The sequence below is a fragment of the Cyclospora cayetanensis genome, unplaced genomic scaffold (assembly GCF_002999335.1).
Source record: "Cyclospora cayetanensis isolate NF1_C8 unplaced genomic scaffold, CcayRef3 CcayRef3_contig_136, whole genome shotgun sequence".
NCBI classification, from domain to species: domain Eukaryota; phylum Apicomplexa; class Conoidasida; order Eucoccidiorida; family Eimeriidae; genus Cyclospora; species Cyclospora cayetanensis.
In genome coordinates this window covers 60,179-86,811 of record NW_020312077.1, presented here as the reverse complement: position 1 = coordinate 86,811, position 26,633 = coordinate 60,179, and the positions used below count along the sequence as shown (strand labels likewise).

Sequence of the window (26,633 nt, the reverse complement as noted above, 5' to 3'; positions counted from 1 at the left end):
CTGTGATATCTTATTCTCTTCACAAATTTAACTTGTGATCTCTTGGATCCAAGCAGGAGTTTCACACAGCTCAGTTCTCCGATGCCATCGTATTGGTTTAGTCCCACGTATTTCTCTTTGCTGGCATACGTTCCCTTTGCCTTTCTCATCCGCATTCTTGCGCTTCTGTCTGCCTGGGGAGTGAGGAGAAGGCCCGATTTTCTCCACTGTCCTGCACGGACCTTATGTCGACGGACAGGAAAAGATGATGAGGCATTTTCTTTGAAACCTGCGAGGAACGGGTAGCAGGCTAAGCTACACCCAAATACTTTTGACCACACTGGCTATATTGAAATAAGAATCAGTAAAGATTTTGAAAATCGGTTTGTTGTTCGTATATCCTATTTACTGCAGACTACTGTCGGCTTGTTGCAAGAATTCAGGATGTCAGTTACGTGTGCGCTAAATGCTGTGTGCAACTAGTGGTGAATGCTGGGAGCGCTCAGAGGGTACAACAACACCTTCCCTGGCTGCCCCTCTTTCCTCATGTGGGACACCCGAGTAGTGCGGGCAGGGAAATAGGGTAGCTATTTTGAAAGCATTTAGTAACTTTTTGTGCTTCGTATTGGGTTTGGGGCTGTGTCTCTCCCGATGGGTATTTCGAATGAAGCATCAATGCACAGACGTACAACATTAATTCTCATTGCATTACACTAATTCTGCTTCGAAACTAGTGGCATATGCAAATACACAGATCAATGAATCGATTGTTTTTCTATCTTCCTCTTAAAATTATCAACATGAGAGACTGCTATACATTTGGCTTGGCCCCCTACATCGCACAGCAGGAGCATCCCATTTACAGCTAAAAGTAGTCCACTCCACAACAAATACGAAATCAATAACAGATCCTATGTAGACGGTACTGCTACAGTTTTCCAATACAGTGGTTCCGTAACGTGGCATTCAGTGAAGTTTAGCATTGGCGTGTTCTCAGACCCCTGGTGCTTGCGCAGCTCAGGCGAAGGTGACCATGGGTCGAGGGCAAAGAGACCACAGCTCCTTTGAGGCATGATACATGGCTTTTCTGCTAGCCTTGACAGAGTCTTGACTGCAGACTTTCTTAAGGGGACCCTAGAACCGGCACTGCGTTTTTCACCCTACCAATAGTGGGAAGCGTTGAAGTCGAACCCAGTATTGACCCCTGGGATTGCCCATGCTCGTAAGTAACGTCAATTGCTCTTTGATCTACAGTGGCTCGCAAGTTTTGGCCCACCCTCGCCGCATTCCTGGTGCATTCGATCCCAGTTGGGGCTCTGCCACGTCTCTAATCGGCCAATCAAACCGAAGCCTCGTGAATCTTTCACCTCGCATAGAAAGGCTTATTCGTGCACAGTTATTTACTGTTTAATCTCTGTTAAACAAAAAGCACGTTCAACTGCGATCAGGAGAGCAAGACTTGCTAATGTACTTGAGCTGTCCGTGACTAAATTCTGCACGAGAGCGTCCTCCGAGTAAGTGATCGATGAGCATTCAGTTGCACTAAAGCATTTGCAGCCTGTATGTTCCTCCCCTAATAGGCTAGCAAACGTTTGCTACTTAGTATTACCAAAGTGTGTAAATTCGTGAGGCTGAAGAGTGTCCACTGGACCAAGCGATGCTTCCCACAGTTTGCGTAAGGCGGGGCGTGCACCGTGGCAGCTGATACTGCGCTCCTGCCACCTCAGCGACTTCCCGCCATCAAGTCTTTCTTTACTCTTATGATACGCTTGTGTATTCATGCATACTGCATCATTAAGTGGAAATAAGGAGCCACAGGAACTCACGGCTTAGAATCTGTGTTGTGCGGGGGCCTCTCCGTGAGTACCGTCGATCCCCGAGGGTGCAAGCAGCCCATTTTTTTCTGGCGAAATACCTCTTTGGGGCCTAAATCACTTTTCTCACGGGTTAATACTTTGATCTCATACCGCTTCCAAGGGACTTTTGAGCTCGGATGATTCTTTCGTGATGGGCTAGACAGTCCCCTCCCAGTATCGTACCTAGCCAAGCTACCCGGCCAATTTACTTGGTAAAGACCTCTTTCTTTTGCGGATCACTTGCAGGCTATCACGCTCGAGATGAAGTTAGCTGTGGTGGCCATTTCTTTGGCGCTTTTGCGCCTTAGCCCCGTGGAGTGTACAGGGCAGCAGTCGCGGACAGATTGGACTACGCGGCTACTTGAAGGTAAACCGGGAACTTACCGTCGTTTATGTCAGGGGCACTTTGCTTTCTGCCAAATACTAGGCATGATCGTGCACAGTATATTGTCTTTCCTTTTGCTACTTTGGTTTTCTCGTTGCTGTCGAGATTGGTATGAGAACTCTAGCCAGGGGTATATACGATTGTGTATTCGCTGTTTATGTGTTCCAGGGCAGCCAGGTGCTACTTATACCGACAGTAAACATTTGCCGGGAGCCGCGTCCTGGTGGAATGGACTAGCATTGCACCAGGATCTTCCAAATTCTCAAGTCCAGCCCCAGCACCATGTATTCACGATGCCTTCAATGCAACCCCAGATGGGAGTCCGGCAACAAGAACTGGTTCAACAGCGCCTAGAAGCAAAAACCAAACCGGCAGGATCAGTGGGCGTAGATCAGCGAGCGGTTCCCGGTGCGGCCACTTCTACCGCTGCAGCTAGCTTGTGGAGAGCATCAAGTACAGGCCAAGCGGTACAAGAACTTGCGACAAGGACCTTTCGTGTATTTCAGCGCCCGTCTACTGGTTGGGGCGGGAATAGCGAATTTCCCGAAGTTTTGGTTCCAGCGGAAAATGTTTTAAACGCTTTGGTGGAGCTCAGCAAGCTCGTTCAAGCTGTTCGTGCATTTTGTGAAGCCGAAAGCACGCAAAGGAGATTAGAGGGAGACTTTGCAGAGATGTCTCAGCGCATGCCTAATAGTGCTGGTGCAGCTAGTATGTTCCCGGTGGATGCATTCATCAAGCAGGGTCATTCATACGCACGGCGTGTGACGGGACATCTGCGCGCACTTAGAGACCTACTGAACACGGTGTGCGCATCAGACTCTACCAGAGAAAGCGTCCTGCGCGCCGTGCATGTGTTTAATTCAACGATGTCTGATACCACAAAGGTGTATCGACTTGGCACTCAGTTGGCCGGCGCTGCTGTTGGTGCTGTCTTACCCCACGTTTCCACGTGCTCCTTCTTCTCGAAAAACGGCCCCCGTGATGCATACAAGCTGTTGACATTGGTAAATTCTCGCATACTTTCTACGTTGCGGTATTTGTACAAAGCGTCGGAACTTTCCCGCAAGGTAGCTGGAGAGCTCGTCGATCTGGTATCAGGGAACATCCCGCCCCAGTCCGTGCAAGACTTCGCCGGCTCGCAGCCATTCTTAAGGGCAGCATCCTACTTGACGACAGCAGAGGCACGTTCCGTATCAGCAGTGACTTACTTCAACGAGCTGGCGGCCGCATACAAAAGCCATACCGCGCCTTCTTCGCTTTCTTCTGTCGGTCAAACCACTGGTATTTCGCCTGCAGATTCACCGTTGGGCGAAGATCAGCAGACTATTGAGTATGACCAAGACGTGCTGTCCTTGATGGCAGACGACCTGGATATTGACGGCAGTGCACATGCTGAAGGCAATCCTGAATACGCCGACTACGACTCCAGAGGAACCCAAGAACTTCAGACCGTCGCAGACGACATGTTCTTCCACCCTTCCGACGGAACTGAAATGGACTTGCAAAGTGACGTCTCGCAGACCCAATCCGACTCTTGATCCCGCAGGCCAGGACCACAGCCATACCATACAGTGTAATTTTGGAAATATCTAGAGCGATGTACTTATCCCTTTTGTAGGAAAAATGTGACAGCGGCACCGGTAACGTGTAGGTTGTGGCACGGCCCCTGTAGTGGTTCATTTGCAGAGCCTTCGCACACGGTTTTAACGGCCGATGTTGCAGTACCTGTTCGGTGCGCGACCTGCTGTTTAGAAAAACTGACCCTGATCAAGGTTTCTTATCAACTGCCATTATTGGTTTACTCTATCTTACCTACTAACCCGCCCACCAGCTTCTACATAGAAACTCGCCGTCCGGTACATAACTACATGCCGCCCACCACTAAACGCACCAAAAGATGGAGCATCGCAGGTAAATGCTTCCGATTGTTGTTTGAAGCCCAAAACCGTGCACAGGCTCCTTAAATTGAATTACGCTTCGGCAAGCACAACCGAATGCTTAAAAAACAGCCCATATGCCACATCAATAGCCGTCCTTCTGGGACATATACACTGCCAGATCCACTAGACGGTTAGAGTAACCCCACTCGTTGTCATACCACGAAACAAGCTTAACAAATGTGTCATTCAGCTGAATTCCTGCCTTCACATCGAAAATGGAGGAGCGCTTGTCACCACAGAAATCCTGTGATACAACTTCTTCATCCGTCAAGCCCAAGATGCCCTTCAGTGGACCATCGGCGGCCGCACGGATTGCGGCCACAATATCTGCATACGCGGCGGGGCGAGCAAGTTTGCACGTAAGATCGACAACCGACACATCGGGGGTTGGGACGCGGAATGCCATACCCGTGAGCTTTCCGTTCAGAGCCGGGATAACTTTACCTACGGCCTTCGCTGCTCCTGTGCTAGCAGGGATGATATTGCTGCCAGCGCAACGCCCAGCCCTCCAGTCCTTGCCTCCTTTCGAAGGGCCATCAACAGTGAGCTGATTAGCCGTCATGGCATGGACAGTTGTCATCAGACCCTCAACGATGCCAAACTTCTCGTGCACAACCTTGGCTAGGGGGGCCAGGCAGTTCGTTGTGCAGGATGCATTTGAAACAACGTGGTGAGCAGATGTATACTCTTCATGGTTCACACCCATTACAAACATTGGAGTATCATCTTTGGGAGGTGCAGAGATGATCACCTTTTTCGCGCCTCCATTGATATGCATTCCGGCCTTTTCCTTGCTGGTAAAGACGCCAGTGGACTCGCACACATAGTGGGCAGCGACGGTGTGCCACGGAATTGCCGAAGGGTCTTTTTCAGAGAAAACCAGAATAGTCTTGCCACCCACAACAAGATTACCGTCCTCTACAGAAACTTCTCCAGGGTATTGGCCGTGAACCGAGTCGTACTTCAGCTGATAGGCCATGTAGTTGACATCCATGAATGGATCGTTCACAGCAACAACCTCCTGAAGCACAAAAGCTTAACACATATTGAGGACACTTGAGCCTCAACAAAAGTCTAGTAGCACACGTTGTGGCAGCCCCAGGGGGAAGGGGCTCCAACCAGGTGAAAGGGGTTAAAACATGGATGCGGAGGGGTGCCCCACCAATCCCGCGATGAGGGTGGGCATGTAGACACCGAATTGGTGCAAGGACCTAAAGTAAGCTACTAGTGGTGCACTGAAAAGCATGGTGCGTAGCAGTATACTTGGGTCATACCACGGCTGGATTGGCCATCGCGGCGCGGAAGACCAAGCGTCCGATACGGCCGAAGCCGTTGATGCCCATGCGGCACACCATCTCCGATTGGGAACTCGAAAAAGCAAGTGACCAGGGGTGCAATAGTGCTCCAGTCTATTTAACTGGGAAATTCTTTTAAAACATGTGTGAACCTGCTCATTGAGTTCATCCCCTGAAGAGGGCGCGCCGCACGAGGAAACGCGTAGGGGGGGTGCGGCGAGTGTGACGAGCAGGAACAGCAGAGTGATACACCCAGTGTGCCTGAGGAAGTATTTCAGCGCTTGCCCTCTCCCAAAGCTTATGCATAATATTTCTCCACACCAGCTTTAAAAATGATGGGCTGTCTTTTTCGTTGCATTTGCTGGTGATGGATACTCTCCACACAAAGCGACAAAACCCGCACCTCAGCTACTTGCGCACTTACACGGTTCAGTGGAGCTTCAACCAACATACTCAACGACGCTCAATGAACTAATGTGTCATTTGGTAAGCTCTTTCGATTCTTTATTTTTCAGGAGCTACGTAACCTAATGCAGCATTTGGTGCAGAATTAGCGTCCGCCGAACACTGAGACTGCGCTACATCGGTGCTCTGCAAAAAAATTAGCACGAGATTATTCGTGAGCAGTGTTCACACGCCGGAATAAGGGGCAAAAAGGCATGCACTTAGGTGCGATATACATAGAGGCATGCCGTACAGCGATATTCGTCCGACAGAAAAACAGGACGGAGTGCGATGCTACAAAAACAGTATTGGGGCATTACTCCTAAGCTTGTGTACATTTAATCAGGATTGGAAACAGTGCATCGGAGCCTAAATCAAATTTCGAATAATCCTCAGTGTTGTGCAAACCAGCCAAGTTAGGTGGATCCACAATATGGACCTGCGTGCTGCTTTGAGAACACGCAAGGCACTCTGGACCGCGCGGGTGCCACTGCGAGCTCAATCGCGGCTGTCCCTCTTTCGGTATCACCAAAGGTGGTGTGTCCTATGATATAGAATGGGAAACTTCTTTTTGAGAAGCCTACAGTAACTATTAAGATCCTTAGGTGCTCGTTAGTCTCAATCTCGACATATAGACACGCAACAGCAAATGTAATGATCCACCTATAGTGTCCGTGGAAAATACACAACCTCACACAGAATACATATTCAATAAAAATTCAGTGAGTGTTCTTCTGGTAAACTTCTCCCTTTGTGTAGTAGGTTCAGCTACACCATGGCACTTGCCACCATACTAGCTACATACAACTTAGCATTTGTTGTAATTGACTAATTCGTTTGTCTGTCAATATATCTTATTGAGCCGTTGTACTAGTCCTATGCAACAAGAAGCTTCGTCGTATGCGCGCGCTAGATGCTATGTGCAACTTGCTGTGAGTGCTAAGAGCGCTTGTTGGGTACAGCATCTCGTACCTTGACTGTCCTCTCGTGTCGGGAACTCTGAGGGGTGCAGGCAGGGGAAAGCGAAAGCTCTTAAGGAAAACACCCAAGAAGTCCCCTTTTATCGAGTATAGAGGTAACTGTCTCCCTGCGGACACTCTGAATGGAGTATATCAGCGCCCCCAAGACTTTCCGACATGCGGGGAGGGGGCAACGAGAATGTGTGTATATGCAACTTCCAAGCATTCCATGTAAGTGTAGCCTGGCGCCTTCCTTTTATCATTTAAAGATACATGCTTTCGTCCTTCGGACATGTGCGTCCAGATCGATTGCCCACGCTCAGCGGACTAATTCCTGCCCTATGTTGTCCCCGCCCTCCCACCACTCCCCGGTCAGGCAGAAGCACAAACAAGTGCGAATGAGAAATGCACAGTGACTGTATGGCGATGAAAAGAAATACAGAATAAGAGAGGTACACAACCTAGCCAACGGCAAACCAGCAACAAACCAATACAGCCGCGGAGGCCGCAAGGGCTCACGGTCGTCGGCGCTGTGAAATCTGTGAGCCTCCTCCTACGAGAAACCAGAAGACAAGTGAAAAACTTCGCGAGACTTTGGAGGCCCATTAGCTTAAAAGCGCCTCCATTTCTGCATGCCAATATAGCCGGTACATGCAGCGTGCTCGATTTCTAGACCCTACACGACACAGTAGAATACAGGGACAGCACACCTCAGAGTACTTACGCGTGAATCTGAGTGTACGGGACGCTTTCATAATAGTGACAGGGAACCGTTCAGGCAGTACCTGTAGAAAAAGGTAGCTGTTTTGCTCTGAACATGCACTAGGGATGTACGGTTGCCAAAAACAGTGGAGGACCATCTATGTCAACTAGCATCTAAAAAGAGGGCCACAAACTTCTCCAGAAACAAATATATTTGTGGCAGCTCCTCCATGAGGCAATGAAGCTAGCATTTCTCATTCCATTCAACTAGAAACTCCCATCTGGTGTGTCTAAACGCTCTGGAGCTGTCAGAGTCCAGCACCCCTACGGTCCACTGACCACCCTCCGTCTTGACACTAGTCACTTACCTGTACGGTGAAGTCCGCGAATGATTCGGGAAGACATAGAGCTTTTTAAAAGAGCCAATATTGACCGTTATGTGCCATTCCCACCTTTTGGTGGAGTCTATAAAAAGCTCATCAAGTCGTGGTAGAGTCTCAAGCTGTTCTTGATTAAAGCGCAAGAGGTTCTAGCCGACCTGCGGCAAAAACCTTTGTCTGGTAGCTTTTAAGTGCACATAGGAGCGCATTTTAATTGAGTAGAATCAAATTTCGAGAGCCATACCACACAGCCCACCGCCGCTTATCACAGTACGGTCCTTGCCTCTTCTAAGCATTGAGGGTACATTTGCGTGCACTAGCCCACTTTTCCTCGAATCCCTCTGCTCGTAAGGGTGGCTGCTGGCCCAGGCCTAGTAGGTCCGGCTCTGAATCGGAAAGGGACCTCTGATTGTACACCATGGGTGTGGAGGGGCAACGGGTAGACGAGTAAACTGCTGGATTATTAACCCGCTCGCCACTAAGAAAAACGGTTGGCATTTGGATTATTTGTGAGTAAAGATTTACTTGGCTACCTTCTGGACCTTGACGGATGACCCGGGCAAACTCGCTGAGTCTATCGTCACGACGGTGATGGTATCCTTACCCTCGACCTCCAGAAGCCCAGCAAGAAAACCATACCCAGATTACTCAATCCTTTTCCAGGAACTGGAGGTTTTCCGAGAAGCCGGATGTCGGTAAAATATCCGGCTTCAGTTGCTGAAAATTTTGGGCATGACAGGACATATTCCCCTGCTGCGAAAGGCATCGTAGGCCACCAGAAGGACAGCGAGGAGTTTTGATTGTAGCCTGAATTTCAGAGTGACTCGAATGAACACTATCAAGGGTGCGTAAACGGGCACTGCGGGGCGAAATTAAGATGTACAAATGATCGAGGTGGTGCCATGTGCTGAACCCCAGCGGCCCTTGTACGCAGTAATGCTTCTCCGTTTTCCCAATCTGATCTTGAAAATAATAGCAGGTGTACGGGTTTTAAAAGAATAAGGCCCAAGCAATGCTATCAAATAGCGTGAAGCATCACAGATAAGCGCAGCTGCGTTGCAAAACGGTGAGCCGCTGGGGTTTTGTGGGAGAGCGTCAGCAAGCAGGTATGAAATTGTAGCAAACCGCGGCTGCAATCGCGCCTCCATCTGCTTTCTTCGCAGCCAAAGGCGCGTGCAAAGTGCTGGCACCACCGATCTAGCGGCTTTGCACTCCCACAATCTATCGGGGTCCTCAGCTTCTCAAAGGCTTTAGCGCAAATGCTTGATCGCTTGTAAAATGGAGAGAGCCTCTGCTTAACTAGAATGCTGTTTGACAGGGTTTTTTGTAGACTTGCTATAATCGTGTGTTACCCCATAGTGAAGCTTTACGCAAGAGTTTAACTTTACCGTTGACAGGGCGTATGTATGATGAAATCCGAAACCAGTTTCCACCTAGCTTTGATTGGCGGAGACGGCCCTGACGTCCAATGGATTAGCAGAGAAGGTATTACACCGAGGACTTAATTTGGTTTGCTTACAACAATGCAGGCAGAGGTAGTATTCGACTGGTGAGCAGTCTTTCTTACTCACTTTGCATGAAGCTGGCTGCTCCGGTCAAGTGTTGTTTTTGAGAGCAACAACTCTCGCTGTTGGTGCTGGGGTCTGCCTTGAAGGGATGCGGCAGCCGGCCGAGCTAGCATGAAAGCGTGGGAACAGGAATTAGTCCCAATGTCGTCTTTGCGAAGCAGTGCCACTAACCTCCACAGCAGCAGCACATTGCTTTTTTCTTTAAGCAGATGCATGGATTTTTAAAAGCTGTGCCGAGCGGTTGTCTAGTTTGAGATCTCCACAGACGCGCATGAAACCCTTGTTGATGATCTTCGTCACACGATTGTGTTGAGAATCTCCAACAGCAGCGAAACTCATGAATGAGTGTCATCTTAGGAACGGGCTGCTACTGCGCTGTCGTCTTAATGGACGGGCACCATAGGATCGCCAAGGCGCTAGTTGGCGTAGAGCGTCGCTAGTTGGAGGTGGAACCCAGCCTCGCGTGGCTTGTTTAATCACCAGTCAAATTATTGCCCCTCGCGAGTATCAGCTAACATTTGGCAGTCTAATCGTTCGAGTCACAACAGGGAGAAGTTTAGCGAGCTTACACTGACCGCGTGCGGTGGTGTCCCAGGTAAGACGTTGGTTAGCTAGAAGTAAATTACGGATAGCGAATGAAGATATGGCCAGTCCGAAAACACGGCCAACATCTCTTGAAGCGAATCCCGCAGCTAACGAGTTTCACTCTTTTCCTACATTTATCATATCATATTTACGTCACATAGAACCGTGGCAATCACGCTCACTAAGTGCGCAAACTGCCGCTCTACAAACCACAGTTGGTGCCCGGGACACATCAGCTAACTCGCAACTTTGTGGCTACTACTGCTAGCTCATCATCTGCTTGTAAGAAGCCAGACGCTACTCCCTCAAAACTTAGGCACCAGGATGGGACAATATATGACGCTGGCCGTGTTTGGGTAGGGCCAATAGCGAGCAGGGAAAGCCGTGGGACGCCCACTCACGTGCTCCGGCTAGCCCATTAACCATGCCAATACCCCCAGGCTCTGCACCACTTATCTTACACCTAGAAGCATATGGCAGCCATAAAATGCAAAAATCGGAGTACAGTGACCCACTAGGTGAGATGGTACTAGGCCGGATGCAAATGCCGCTATAGAAGGTGGTGGAGCCCGCTTTGACACGCGTCTCCGACTCACTGGCATTTGTTGGTTGTACAGAAAGCCGATGCAATCTGTATTGAAACCTTCACCGGTTTTCTGGTGCTAATCCGAGGGTCTGACTAATGCAGATGGATCAGTACTAAGACGCAGTAGATTTGCTGAAAATGATCGTCTCTCTTCTGTTGTGGCCTTCCTGACAGGCAGAGTTTTTCTGCACTACAATACGATTAAGAGGCAACCATAAGAGCTTGTGCCAGGCTCGTAAGACTCACTCTCTTTCCTTCTGTAGTCCTTCGCATTTGCGCGAGGCAACTAGTATTGGACAATTAAACGGCATAGAGCACGCAGAAGTGCTCTGCAAGGTGGCTAAAAGACTTGTTTGTCATGTCAGAAAAGAAAGAACATTCGGCGAACTCGCTGAAGTAGTTGCTTCTATTGCGTTTTCCGCATATTTTAGTGGCTCTCTTACAACAGGATTTTGAGTCGTGTGTAGATATAAGCGAGACTTTTCAAGTTAAACCCAACAAGATCTCAACAGGAGCTTCACTGTGCTTTGAACACGCAGCGGGAAGATTCAGGAAAGCGGTTGAGGGTAAGCCAAAAGTAGGCCTACAAGCTCGGGTAGTATCAAATGGCAAAGCTGAACAGACAACAAGAAAGGCAACAAACAAAGTTTGGAGAATGGTTGCAACTGGGCGTAGCCCTAAGAGCCCAAACTTTAACGAAAGGCCACTGCCGCCCCTTGTCCACGCAAAAAGGTGTCGGGGAACAGCCTTCACAGAAGGTGCTGGACACGCTGCCGTACGTGCATTTGCATCAAGCACAGATTCCTGGAAGTGACATACTTATATATAGTTTTGGCGAGAATGGCGTCGATACCATCGATGCAGGGGAGTGGGGAATTGGGCAGCGTCGTTGTTAACGCAGTGGCAGCAGGAAACAACACCGATGCGGATGGGAAGGTCAAAGACACAGCACCCAGCCAGAACAACAGGAAAGCATAGGCTAGGATTGAGCTAGCCTATGCTAAGAGCAAGCTAAGAATAAAAAGGTTAGTCAAGTGGGTAAAATAATAGCGTTTGACGCACTGAGTACACCACCCCACATGCACAGCAGTAGCTTAGACTACATGTCCTCCCAGGCTTAAACAGCTTCATCGGCAACCCAGAAGGCACAGGCAAAAGCAAGAACAAATTTGCTCTAGAACGCGCCGATGGAGAAGCTTTGGACTACGCGACCGGATGGGTATTCCAAGGGAGCTCATGAAAGCCAGGGGAAAAATCAGTCTCTTTGTCGACAAGAGGCAGACACGCTAGTAATTTGCACCAAATCTCGAATAAGAAAGCTAAAATACCCTAAATTCTTAGAGTTATATAGCAAAGGGATGCCTAAGGTTTGACGTAAAAGGAGTACAAAGTATTCCTCATAGGAGTCACCACAATTCATCTCCGGAGGCACTGCTTCAAGCAAGACTGTCAGCTTTTGGAGCAATCTACAGAAAAGCAGCACAGACCAACACTGTGTAAGAAACAAGCAGCTTTTGCAAAAGTGAAGTGAGCATTAATGTATCGTTTCAAGAAACTATGTGAGTAGAAGATAGTGATCATCCAAGAAAAAACCATTGGAGTACAGAGATTGTGTTATGAAGAGCGCACTCATCATTATTAGGACCACTTCAATCATAGTATGACTATGAAGCAAGGAGACTTTGTAACAAAGCGGAAGGGGAGCACGTGAATGAAGTCGAAGTGCATCACAAGGAGCAGGTCCACTGCCAGAAGCGCATGAAGAGGATAACGCGGAGCAGACAAAGCGCGCGGAGTTGGCGCACTCATGATATGCTTTGCTTGGGGTTGCAAACATTCAGTGTGGTCCATAACTGCCTGAGCGCAGAGGCAAGGGGTTCAAGCTTTAGTTGACCCAGGAGTCGTCAGGTCGTTTCTCGCACCGAGACCGGTCGTGCACTTGGCGTCGCATACCACTGAGCTCTATCCTGGCACTCACTCTCGAGGTACTCCTGAGGATGGCTTTGCTGTGGCCCGTGCTGCCGAGGGTGTTGCGCTCTTACTATGAGGCTGCTAGATCCATCACGACTCCCTGGATGCCCAAGTGCCACATAGAATGATCCTCGGTGCTCATTGGCTACATTGCGGACCAGTCTTGAGAGTCCAGAAAACGCCAGCTGCAGGTCCAAAAAATTGCGTAACCCACTATCTGGCCTGCAGAGAATCTGGCAGTAGCGAGAAACGGAAGCTAACGGCTGGTCCAGAACAAAAGAAGCTGAATATAGAGCTGCAGTTACCGCAGACCCTACGATAAGAAAGGAGCGGCCTAACATAACCTACCGCTAATATATGCAACTAAGAATTGGTCGTGAACGGAATATCCTGCGTGGATGTTCTTATCTCTTAGTTGCTTCAGGACGCACTTAGCTCGATACAACAAGACGCAGAGTTGTGTGCGTACGACCTAAGTGTCATATGCATCTAGTTGCGATGCTGGGATTTCTTGGAGAACGCAGCTACGCGCACTCCACCTTTTTTTCTCCCCTGGATTCAGAGACCCTACGAGACGCAGGCAAAAAAGGCACTTTTCCTAATACAAGGTTATTCAGTATTGAGGCTGAAACACCGATTCTTCTTACGGCCATCTTAGATGAAATGGTATCGTAGGTACTCCTGTATGGTTGGCAGCAGCCGTACCTCGCTCCTCCATTGGCTGTGGATGCAGTGGTCTGCTGGGATTCCCTGCAACAGGTGTCTGGCTTTGATCCAGCCATTTGATAACACAGTAATCTGATTTCCTTCGGCAACGGGCCAGAGATTAGCCTAGTTGGCTATGGAAGTAGACAGTGGCACATCGCCCGTTGGTGCGTTAGCACCTGGCCTGCAAGTCGATCAAAGATGTGAACTCACTAGCTCCATAGCCGGTATGAAAGCATGAGTGTCACCGCAAAACTATTTACAAACGCGAATGTTATTAGGATATTATTAGGACCAGAAAAACATGATCAAGTGAAAAAATTTTACTCTGCCTGTTGAATATGTACTCTGCCTTGTGCCCTACAGACAAAGGGTAACAGGGGCCTCATGAGAAGTGTTTTGTGGAAGAAGGAGCAATCCAATTGTGGCTCTGCTCAGGCGGAGAAAGTCTTTGTTTTAAAAGGTTAGCATCTGGAGCCTTCATACAAGTCATGGCTCCTCGGCCTATGCCAAGATCAGCTCAAAACGGCTCGCATAGGGTGTTCTGAAAAATCTAAAGAAGAACGTTTCTTCGTCGAAATGGTGCACCAAAGCATATGCAGCCTTCATTCACAAAAGCCACAACACTAACAGCCCTTTCGAAGTGGTTTATCTTGACACGGAATGTCACGCGAGGTGGTCGCAGGTAGGGGAGCGACGTAGCTATTAAACAACCGGCTACGGGGGGCAACTGATGGACTACTGGAGGCTCCAGGAGCAATTGGAAGCGGCTCTCGAGTCTTAGGCTAGACAGAAAAAGCCAAGATGGCATTCAAAGCCCACGGATATCGGGTTTGTGTCAACTGGTCTTAGCCCACATTCTCAGTATGACCACAAAAGGAAGCCAAAGCGAGCGCGCGCTGGACAGCCCCACACAGCCCATCAAGAGCTCACCTGCTTCAACTTGTAAGACATCGGCGCATAAAATATGGAACTGCAAACGCATGCAAAATGTCAAAGCAGTTGAACAACGGAATCTGGCCCAGCGGAAGCAGGCTGCTGAGCCGGCAGAAGAGGCGCATCAAGGGAAGGCCGAACCCTTTCACAGGCTGCGGGGCAGTGAAGGGGACCACAGAGAATATAATTGCTGTTGAAGAATTATCAGGGGCCCATTCTGCGCTGGGCCCACTTCATGTGAGTTGATCGGTTATTTGAGGAAACTGCAAAGGTGTTCAGTTTGCCTGTTTTCTCGTCTGTGCAGTCCCCAGGCCTTAAGTATGTCGACGAGTGACAGCACGAAGAGTTCTGCAAGGCAACGCCAGCCAAATGCCACTTTAAATCAGAATGCAATCCTTCTAACATGATCCACAATTTCTACGTTGGACTGGTGTACCGTAACATGATACTAGGTATGCAATGTGTAATACAAGGAAAGGCGCGAATGTGGCAGCATTCGCGCCTTCCCTTCAGTGTGGAAGGTAGCGCTAGGTACAGAGAGATTGTGGTCTTTTTAACAACCCTCATTTCATATAGAGTGAGCGAGGTAGAGTTGGTTGCTCGACAAGGTGGGCAGAGTCTTATACGGACGGCTTGGTTTTAGGCATTCAGTCCGTCTCACTAGATCTGCAATTGTCTCGTTATCAATACATCTGCATAAAAATAGCGGAAAACCCACAATAATTGGCAAATATCAAACTATTTGTAGCTGTGATTAATGAACGAACTGTCAGCAGGTTAGCCACTGAGTTGTCGTCCAGCGCACCGTGTTAATCCAATCTCTGAGTCAGGCCCAAACTATTTTACCAGATGTCGGAAGTTTAACAGCCTTAAAAGACTACGTACTAGCGGGTGAATGGTTTGTTGGAAAAGAGCAAAGAGCTGGAATCGACGAGCATCTGTGGGAGTACCCCGGTGTGTCGAAAGAAAATGGAAGGTGGCGCATATACTGTAGATTTAAGCCCATTGACAGTTCCTGTCAACCAGATTTTTCTAATTGCAATAGCTAAGTGCTTGACAAACTAAATGGGTTTAGATTCGGCTCGACATTTGATCTTAGAGACGGTTTCTTATAATGCCCCATATACCCACATGAATAGGCAAAAAACAACGCTTTACAATTGCACTCACACGCTGAATCATATCTGCACGCTACATGGACTTGTAAATATCTGGGATTTCTTCCAACTGCAAGTTACTCAGAGTATTTCCGACTCTAGCAAGGTGGACTCGATGGCTGTCTGCATTGAACGCGTCCTAGGACTCAGCCGACACGCTCAGAACAAGCTGAAGCACCTACCGCGTGCGCTGCAAGTGTTGCGGGACGAATACTTGCAGGCCTGTGCATAAAGCTCTTGACGGTTTTATGAAAACAGCTATGGCTGGGGAAAACTAGTTTTCGGTGCGGAATTGAGCCCGATCCGGGTAAAAACTATGACAATCAAGGCCCGGCATTTGCCTTTACAAACGTGAAGTCGTTGCGAAGTTGTACTGGCTTGCAACTTAGTACTGGGATTTTCATTCCTGAATTTGCCTAAATCGCTGCACCTTTGGCTGATCTACTTTTAAAATGCAGTCTAGGACCCGGTTGCAGAGGGCTGATGCGGCAGCAAGGACGCTCATCGGCTGCCTAAGAACTCCTCTGGTACCTGCGCTTCCCAATTATAAGGACCATATCTTCTTAGCAACCGATGCTTGTGGCATAGCTAATGGTATATGCTATTCTCTACTTACAGGCTACACAAAAATAAATAAATAAATTGTTGCTTGATGGATATCGTCCCTTCGTCGAAATTGAGTAGCTGTATTTGCAGGAGAAAATATACCTGGTGTGGTGTGGATTGGCGTGAAAATTCCACCATTATTCATATAGGTACCTTTCTCTCCAGATATATTAACAGTTCTTCATGTGCCGCAGGAGGTTTTGATAGTCCTACAGCACTTTTCTGGCTTTGGTGCCTCCTCCAGTACTTCATAGTAAAGAATAATGAGAGCACCACCAACGTGGTCGCCGATGCGCTCTCACAGTGTCTCGGAGGCTTATCATTCTGCAGCGCAACGGTTGTTGTCTGGGATGCTTTACGCTGTCTTGCGCAACTGCGCATATCACTTTGCCTTTGATACCAGTGCATTTGCTATTGAAGCCAAAATACAGAGGAACAAAAACGATGAAACATTTTTGCACTGAGGGTAGCCTATTGTGGCTTGAAACCAAGCGGCGAATTCGTCGTTCGCACACCACTACTTCGCTTTACAGTGCCGTTCTGCGCAGAACACGTGATCACGCTCTGCTTAGAGTGAAAAGCCCTCGCTTTCTCTCAAGTGACCTGGGATGCGTTTTGCGGCTTAGAACTGTAATGCTTAGAGTGCCAGCAGCTAAGGTCACGCGCTTTTCCTGATATCGGTCTTTTCAAACCCTCTGGCCTTTTCAAAGGAATATAAGCAACCTGAGTATAGACTTTGTTGTTGGACTGCCAGAGGTCGGGGGTCAGGATGACAGCCACGTTGTCGCTGACTGGGCTGGTAACTACGCCATTTTGTCCCTGACTCCGGTTCCCTTACCATTGAACAGCTCGATTTTTCTTTACTTATTTCTGAAAGCTTCACGAAATCCTCAAAAGCATCATTGCGAATACCGACCTGAAGTTTGTTGATAAGGTCTGCCATGCCTTTATAACCCGAGAAAACGTTGACCGTACTCTGATCATTGTAAACTACCTGAGGCAGATGGGCAGATAGAGTGCACCAGCCTCACTCTTCTGCATTATCTGCGACTTGATGCCTACACCAGTCCAGTTGGCTGGTTTGTGTTTTCCTTGTGCTAAGTGGTTTAATTATGCACTTTTATGCCCCTATTCGCAAGCTGTACAAGGTACATCAGACGTTATTAAAAATATTTTCGCCCATGTAGCTGAGGCTGTCTGCTTTTCTTACAATCCACAGCTCTGTCTGTTTTTATTAGTGTCCTCAAAAGTTGTAGATGCAACAAAGTCCTCAATCATGATTTCCTTCGAAAGTTTCAGAGCTCGCAGAGCATTCAAGGAATTTGCCGCACAGGCAAGTGACCTGTGTAGAGGTAGAGGATCCACAGGAAGTCGTAGAAGTGCCGGATTGTAAGATTGAATGCCGTTGAGAGCACAATAAAAGGGGTTTTAAGTGAAATGGGACCCAGAATGCCAGCTCTGTTGGTGCATGAGCACTCGCGGGTTTCGCTGCCCATGGGGTAGCTTTGCGGCTATGTTTGTCAGAAAATACTAGTTGCCATAGACGTACTTTCGGACATTATGTGTAAATTACCTTCTCCAGCGCATAATTTGTCAGAAATAGCTCCCCCCACCTATGGGTACTGCCTGAAAAGTTCTCGATTATTACTCTTTAGACAATCTATTCACTCGTGCATATGCGCGATCACTCCCAGATATTAGGCTTTTTGGCAGCGTTTTTCCTACATACTCTCGTAGGTCTTGTTAGGAGCCTGGATGTCGACTAGGCTGCCTGTACCGGCTTGATTTGCATGCAGATCTAGCTGTGGTGTGGAGACGTTGCTAAACTAATGTGCATGTTTACTCGTTTACATCTGAATTGTACTGTGTGCTGTCTAGTAGCAGAAAGCTTAGGCATTTTAGCAGTTTGACGGCAGTGGGCAATCACAACCGTTGTGGTCATGTGGTTTGGATTTCCTGTTTTGCTGGCTAGTGTGTGTACCTTTCTTCGGTCATATTTCACTTTAGAAGTTGACGCCCCCTTATGCCTTACATATTTGCACCGTTCTTCGCGTTTCTAATTGTACCAAACGTGGCAACAGAGAGGAAACTCTCCTGTTGTTTGCACTCAGGTGGTCAGAGCAGGCAGGCTCAATGCATACGGTCGTGTGAGCGAAATGGCAGGCGAAGATATAGCGGCCTAACCTGCACTTAGCCCTTCCTGCTACAGTACTTATGCTCAAATAACTACCTTCTTTCCCTGCCCGCTCCCCTTAGAGCTGCAAAAATAGAGGAGAGGGCCAGATCGGGTGCGCGTACCCCGTGGAAGCACTGCGATCAATCGTGCGCAGCTGCACACAGCAGCTGGAGTGCACCGACACGACTTTGCATCTTGTTATATGGGGCTGAAAGTACTATGCATGCGTAACATACGTGAAAAGACAAACGGGTCAATCACTACTTGGCTTTTTGTTTTGGGGCTTAAGCTCACTAACGTTGCGTTGAGCTCGTATTATGTCTGGGGCTAAGTGTCTCCCTAATCAGAGCTCAGATAGAGTGCTGCAGTTCACCAAGTTGGAGCAGGGCTGCTGGTGATCCTCTTATGTCCATCATATAAGACTAACAAGACCAAAAAGCCGTAGAGAGCTTGTGCCAGTGAAAGAAACGAGTGCGGGGCTCCAGTGAAATGTGCAGGAGTAAGCTTCGCGGCCCTAGCTGGAGATCTGCCTGCTTGCCACCGTCGAATTTACTTCCACTACGGAGGACAACAGGTGTCGACATGTCAACGACTTTACGAAGACGGCAGGAGCGGGGAAGATCTGCGTGGCAGCCTCACTTACTGGGGCGAGTCGTTGCCTCTTCAAAAATGGCTACTGGATGAGGGAAGAAACTGCCCAAAAATAATGAGGCGAATCCTACTGTCACGTATTTCTGGCCTATATAACCCCCGGCTTTCACCCGAAAGCCATCTCTCACAGAATTACTTTGGTGCAGGGCACGATGCCGATTAGAGAGCCATCTATCGTCTAAGTGGAGAACAGTTTGAGGGAGAGAGTAGGATCCTGCAGGGCTTCAAGGGCCAAACGTCGATAGCCTTTACCTCCTCTTCCGCCGCAGCCTCAATGGTCTTGGCCGACATTGATGGAGCAGTGGTAATGCATTAATGTTCTCTGGCGATTAATTACAAGGACGGTAACTCCATGGTGAGTCCTTATGACTACCCCTTATCCCAATGTTCAAGCGGCGCTAGACATGCTGCGTGATGCCAAAATATTCACGACGCTGGAAATAAAGCAGGGATTTTACCAAATTTCGATGGCCCAAACGATCAGCACAAGACTTCATCTTGTACCTGTATGGGCACGTATGGATTTAAGGCCATGCTCTTTGGCCTGAGAGGAGTGCACGCACATAAAGCATATATTCTCACAATACGTCGGACTCGGAGTAGTCATTTGCGAAGACAACGTTATGGTCTACAGCGCAGACTCAGTTTTCCATGGCGATTGGAAATTTTTTGAGTGCACGATAGTAAATTAAATGTTCACTAACTGCCATTTTGACAATTCCTCCACTGAGCAGGAAAAAGATTGGCAGAACACATATAACCTCCAGGCCACCGAAGATCAAGCCGATCCGAACATGACCAAAGGAGGCTTACGACGACAAGCAAACGAATCAAGTCATCGGTGTCATAAAGTTATGCAGTATGTCCATCAAATGAGTATTCGCCAATTTGGCGAGGCTTGTGGAGCTCACATATGAGTGGGTAGAGCTCTAGTGGGCGAGGAGCATGCAACGGCGGTGGAGGCCGCGGACGCCCTGCAGCCTTTTGACCCCAACAAGCCTTACGTTCTGTGAATAAACGTATCGGGATATGCAGCTGGCAGAGTGCTAGAGCAAGATAGAAGCAGCTGTGCTTCATGAGAATCCAGATTTCTGGTGCTAGACAGCAGCATGCAGTGCAAGACCAAGAGTTATTTGGCCTCATGCTGGCTGTGAGCAGTGGGGACATTTACTGTTGGCTGCGGCTCGTATCGCGTCTACGGGCCACTGGGCCCAGCAGCACCTGTGGCAGCCAAAATACGACGACCGGTGAGCCCATAGACGGCAAGACTGCTCGGCTTCCTCATGGACTTTCAAGATCTATGCATCGAGTCAGAACCTGACGCCAGCAATATAGTCGCCTCGATGTCTTCTGGATGTCGTTTCTCTTGAGCAGACCGATAACAGGAGAGCTTTCTACTCGAGAAGAGACATACGTGGATGATGAGGGTTTGCCCAGACAGTACACAAGGACCCTCACATGCTTTCAGAAATAAAATGACTGCCCTGTCAAATGTTCGCATTGGCAGAGAATGGTGATATCATTCCCCGCAACCGGGTTCGGATTCTCCGTGCATTCTGCAGGGAGCACAAGCCAATAGATTGCGGAGTGACGGCGAAGACCTAAGTTAGAGCGCGAGAGTTCAAGCTTTCCCAGCTTACCCTAGGTCTGCATCAAGGGGCTTTCGCGCAGCCATGTTCCCTCCGGTCGCGCTGCTTTTCAGGATGTGATTTACCAAGCATGTACCTATAGTAGAGCAGGGCACACAGGCACAAGGAAAGCATTCAAAGAGGTTTTCACACAATTTTACCGGCCTGGCATGTACAGAGAGGCCAACGAATGTGTACAATTATGTCCACGCTACAGAGCGGTAGAAGTCCACTTCTGTGTATTTTTCCTGCATACCCTAACTTCTGCGAACTCCCGGCGGACACTGTGCTCAAGGCTTACTAAATTCCATCATGGCGTTTACCATACTGCAAAGATGCAGGATTCAGTCCTCACTCTGGTAGATATAATCAGCGAGATAACTCGTTTCATTCCACCACCTGGACTAGTGCGTTGGCGGCGACCATGTTGGACTTTCTACTGGACTGATTAGTACTCTATCATGTGCTGTGAGTTGTGTGAGTCTTAGATTATATGTGTGCTATGTTTAGAGCTATGGGCGCACTTCTGCTTCCCAGGTTTGAAACTTATCTTCCGTTTAACAACATCACCCCCGCGAGTGGCCGCCCCTTAACCTTTGGCTGGAGCATAACCTCTGGGCGTGGCCGGTTGCGCTGCAAGAGGTAAACGTTAAAACGGACGCCGTAGCGTGGTGAGAAAAAACTTTGTTAGCAACTTTGCCATCACATGCCCCCAATAAACTGGACCTGAAAATTGGTTTTTCCGAGTGGCTGCATGAATTGGATAGACATCAAAACCAGCTGAGCTTGAGCAAATTCCATTTATCTGCTGCCCTTCTCTACGTATAGTAGCTTAGTACTGACTGAGCTACCAAAAATAAAAGTTGCTGCGCTCTTTCATGCATTCAAATGCTTGGCACCCGCAGCGCAGCGGCCAGACGAAAGGCATTTATTACACCCTAGAGCGGATCCCGCGAACAGTTTTTTGAAACAAGTTGGCATGGGACTCCCTACTTCCCGCAGATAAGTTAACATGCATCTCCTAGGCCGCAGTCATGCCTGTGTACTTGCGGGCCACCATGCTACAATAGCTTGTGTGCTACGGACCTAGAGCTTGTTGGTGAGCTTGAAAGGACAAAAGCACCTCCAGTGATGCTAACCTTTCGCCAACTAACTGACAACGCAGCAGCTTTCATCCTGGCAGCTCAGGCCGTACTAAGCTACTATACGTAGACAAGAGCAGCAGATAAGTGAAATTTGCTCAAGCTCAGCTGGTTTTGATGTCTATCCAATTCATGCAGCCACTCGGAAAAACCAATTTTCAGGTCCAGTTTATTGGGGGCATGTGATGGCAAAGTTGCTAACAAAGTTTTTCCCACCACGCTACAGCGTCCGTTTTAACGTTTACCTCTTGCAGCGCAACCGGCCACGCCCAGAGGTTATGCTTCAGCCAAGGATTAGGGGGCGGCCATTCGCAGCGGGTGATGTTGTTAAACGGAAGATGAGTTTCAAACCATTTGGCAAGCCGTCAGGAAGCGAGCAAAGAAGCAGAACCAAAACCATGATTGAGCGTCAATTCATGAGTTGTTGATAAAGCTCTACATTTGTGGAGAAACGCAGTATGATAGCAAAAGAGCGGGCTGGCTTAGAGCTGAGGTGCGGGTTAGGTTAGGGTCTAACTTTTTGCGTTTTACCTGGGGTCCCCAACAATTCCTTATTTTAAAACTTAGGTAAGAGTGTCACGCTGGTATTCACTAATTGTATGCGAAAGCCATTATTCTGAAGCTCCAACGTGGTATGCAAGCAGCAGTGCAAAGACACTTCTACTGCCGAATCGTCCGCCAGTGCCGATTTTCCAGAGTTTGCCTTTTCTCCTGGAAACGCCAAATCGTTTCTATTATCTGGCGATCCAATAGAGGTTGCGGGCGTAAGTCAGCCAACTTAAAAACACTATCAGGAAGGAGAGGTATCCCAGAGATAATGAGGACGCAAATGTTTGACTCCATCCTAACCGGCGTCGGAGCTCTACGCCAGCTCGCTCCTCTGCAGTCTTACGGCGTCCCTCCACATATGCAGGCCTTCAACAACAACTCGTCTTAAAATGACACTAAGCTACGATTTCGGTACTACACCGAGCTTCGCAACCACGATGGGGAAGCAATGGTTCCCAAAGCGGGCTAGTGAACGCGTGTCAAGATTCCAAACCAACTGGCTTAGGTGTTTAACTTTCGTAAAGTCCCCTGCAAAGTCTACCTTAAAATTAAACCAATCTGCTCCTGTTTGGGACTCAATGATGATGCTCCACAAAGATGTATTCGGAGATAATCTCTGTTCCCATGCTCTCATGCTCACCAGGCTGCTACACGCCCTCAAGCCCGACCCCAGCACCAATAACAAGAGTCGTGGGTCACAGGAACGATTCAACGCCTCACAAAAACGAACACGTGTAGGCAATGTCGGTACTAAAGACTATTGGTCATCGGAGACTGCGATTGAGCACACCGTGGTGTGCACACAAAAAATAGTTAGCTTGATAGTAGGTTTTTGCTACTTGTTCATTTTTCCGCCCTGCCCATTGTTCGGTTCAATATTTGTTGTTTTGCTTAAAGGGGAATAGTAGTCAATAGCTAATTGTGGAATTTCATTTCCTAAACTCATTTTAGTCAGTAAAACGGAAAAATTGTATTGGCCTATGCTGCAGTCAACTACGCATTTGCATCAACAGTCTTTTGAAACTAAGGGCCCTGGTAGACTGTTGAAGTCCAGGGCTCCTAGCTCTTCAGGAGTTAGTACTTAGGGTGCCCATGCACCTGCAAAAGAGAGCAGCTGGAAGCATGATTTTAGTGTTCTTGCACTACTTGCAAACTGCGAATTCGGTGTGATACAGAATAAGTCTTCAAAGTGAGGTTTCCCAAACTTTGGACGCTTTACCAGCCAACAACCTCGTTCTCAAGTCTCAAAGGCGGTGACGAGCTAAAGAGGCTTACTGCTTGGCAGATATGGCACGAGCCCTCAAAAACCAAAGAGACATCGACGATGGGAGAGTTGATTTTGAAGAGTACTTTTACGGCAACTGCCCCAAACCAAGTCATCAGAATCATAACTCACAAAACGAACCTCTCGGAAGCAAAAAGTGGCCAAAGATATAAAAATCACCTGTTGATTACTCCCGCACGTATGCTACCAAATATCTATTGGAAAGAGACTTTCCTTTAAATCGGAGCGTCCATTTATTTTGGGCCACCGTCACTTTTAGTTATGCCAGAAAACCGTACTCGGTACATATCAACGGTGCGATCCGTTAGCTGAAACTTTAACGCTTGCGTGGTAACCCATCTTTGGCAGAATTCCCTTGATTCATGACCGTTCATATCTCCTTATCCCCCGGTAATTATTGGCACCGGGTCTCGGCATCGATCCTCACAGGCCACATGGTGTCGTAAACACTTTTGTAGTTTTTGGAGACGAAGTTGAACAAAAGCCCCAGATGCTCTGTACCTGCGGAGCCCGCTTCACCCAGTTTGCTCGAATGGAAAGATAATTATGTTCGAAACAAAAGCATACTCACGCATCCATCAAAATATGCCTCTGCTCTTGGTATTGGACACCAGAGACAACTATGGAGGCAGGTTGTGTTGGGGTCTATATTAACGTCATCGGGGGTGGGCTCAACATTGCTTTGTGAATGTCATCTGTCAGCAGTTTCTGTAGACTGTGTCAAATCAAAACTTCGGAGGCTCAGGACGTGGAGAGCAGGGGGACATAGAATGTTACTGTATTTCACCGATATATCCTTGATTATCACGTGAATTAATTTTTGTGAGTTGACGTGGGACAGCATAGAATATACATTGTTGCAGAGCTCCTTCGATAGTGATATCTCACTCTGACGCCAAACTTTTCCCACTGACATGGGTATCACTGTAGTAAAACACAGCTGCCAAGAGTAGCAAGCCCCAGAAGTAGCTTGCCCGACCTTTCTAGGGTATAGATTGCCGGGATAGGGGTTTCCATCCCCTTCGGTTCTATCTTTCTTGCTAGCAGGTGTGTGTGCTCACTTGGTCCAGTGTGTGATCACTGAAGTATGCATCAAATTTGGCGCCATGTACGATAAGAGGGTAGATGGTGGCCTCCATTTTTCAAATCTCGAAGAGAACTCTCACCGAGCACATTCAGAGGCTGCGGTGCTTTTCGAAGTAGGGTCCAGCTTGCCTTTGGATGCAGTATTTAAATTCACGGTTGAGCTGTTGCAGAAGAATGGTCCATACTGTAGCTTACAGGCAAAATGTCTGAGCATATACGCTAGACAGAGCTCTCACGCAAGAGTTTTTGGACTTTAGGCGAGCTGCTGAGCTCAGAACTTGAAGGTGTCAAGGCGAAAGCTAATGCACTAGCTATGACCTTTCCAAAATCGACTATTTGCCTTCGGAGGTGGCACTTTTCTGGTTCGTCGGTAAAGCAACCCTTGTGACTTCTTGGCGAGTATGTGCTCCCGATTTACCCATATACGCTTAACTTGGTCACCAGTTCCCGGTTGAAAAGTCCGCGCCTATGTGTTCTTATTCCAAGGAGTTTGCTTGCTTGTGGTTAGTTCGATGTTGTTGCTTCCACCTGGAGGCTACCGGCACTTAAAACCTGCATATATGCCATGTGAGCTCGAGCCAGGGCCTCTCGCAGGCTTTCCCCCTGCGTTGCGAGCCACAAGAAAAAACCACGATGCCATAAGCCTGTAGATGCATCGAACTAATAGTAAGTCACCCACCGAAACCCCTTTTACCTCTGGCGTCCTTAAAAGAGAGCACAGAGTGTCACAGCGCGTGGACGGGTAAAGTGACAGAGGCTGGGCTGAAGGTATTCTTCCTTTATAGTGTCCATGTCGCCGCGATGAGGACGAGACTGCCAAAGCCTGGTGCTACAGAGTGCCTGCTAAATTTTTTGGCCAATGACGATGGCTTGCGCACAGCGCAATCTAGAGCACACGGGTGGAATCGGTCTAATAATTTCAGGTGGTAATTTTTTCTTTTGCTGTTGCATGATATTTCATCGCGTTGTGAAGAGTGCAAGCGTGAGCAGGTCTCCATCGAGCAATCGTGCTCGGCAGCAGAAGGCCGATGGAGGTTTGCCAACCGACGATGAGGCAGCACTGGGTCGTTTGATAAACCCCTAAAATATGGCTTACATGGGGCTACCAAGAGCTTCGGTTACCCAGCGGCGAAGCGCTGCAGCAGTGACTGTCCTCTGTCGCCACACCATCCAACACTTTTGACGCAGAGACACTTGCCGTTGCAACCCCCGCTGGTGTGATGTTTGCAAGTGCCATTGATCCATAGTTGGCTGCCACTCACCAACAACGACAGGAATGCGGCACTGCTGAATGCACATTATATCTGCCATCTTTGTCAGGCGTACCCTTCTTTGTCTATGTAATTTGAATGCCCTAAGCGACTTTTTACACAACACGGTATTTAATAACGTGAAACCCAGCCTTTTCCTTCGCAACGTTTCTCTCCAAGCACTAAAAAAAGAGCTTAAAACGGCTTGGTTTCGGACTAACATCACATGCTTTCTTGCCTCACGACGTTCCCTCCATCGGCTAGCTGACATTCGCCACGCATTGAAAGCCCTCCTTTTCCTGGCTTCCCTATCTTGCTTCTGTGTACTCCATCCTCTAAAATATGTCCACAGACAGGACTTGTTGGTGCGAGCTATTAGATCTTGCGCATTTTTTCGAAGGATGCGTTGTGAGAGACAAAATATTCTCCAGTGCACCCAAAATAAGTCTAGCTGGGCAGAGTGTGGTAGAAAGCTCAAGGAGAGTCCACGAACGGCGTCAACAGCCCACATAGCAAGAATTTTATGCGAGCATGTCCGTCCAGTGTCGTTCATAACCATGGATGTCTCTGCGGCATCATGCCTCCAATGGTGACGGTGTGCTAAGCACCAGGAAAGCACGTTCTTTGGTGTAAATGTCACGAGGACGGCAAGATCCTTTCTGGTCAGCTGGTTCCTGTTCACGAGTAGCTTCATATATTCAAAAATACAAGCTTCCCGATGTAGTATACTCTTTCGCCTCGACAACTCCCAGTATGCATGCGCGGCTGAGTAGTTTTTCCACATCTGGAGATAATGAGACCCTTCGACAACT

General features: G+C 48.3%; 2 protein-coding genes across 2 annotated transcripts; one reads left to right on the top strand and one right to left on the bottom strand.

Moving 5' to 3' along the window:
- The first annotated feature begins 2,096 nt into the window (after positions 1 to 2,096).
- Positions 2,097 to 3,758, top strand: LOC34619408. The gene is made up of 2 exons (XM_026336584.1): positions 2,097 to 2,202; positions 2,389 to 3,758. Exons 1-2 carry the CDS (start codon positions 2,097 to 2,099, stop codon positions 3,756 to 3,758), a joined length of 1,476 nt encoding a protein of 491 aa, XP_026192369.1.
- Positions 3,759 to 4,242: 484 nt separating this feature from the next.
- On the bottom strand, positions 4,243 to 5,515 carry LOC34619407 (glyceraldehyde-3-phosphate dehydrogenase). The gene is made up of 2 exons (XM_022732699.1): positions 5,435 to 5,515; positions 4,243 to 5,181 (listed from the first exon to the last, which is right to left on the bottom strand). Exons 1-2 carry the CDS (start codon positions 5,513 to 5,515, stop codon positions 4,243 to 4,245), a joined length of 1,020 nt encoding a protein of 339 aa, XP_022589163.1.
- Positions 5,516 to 26,633: the final 21,118 nt, after the last annotated feature.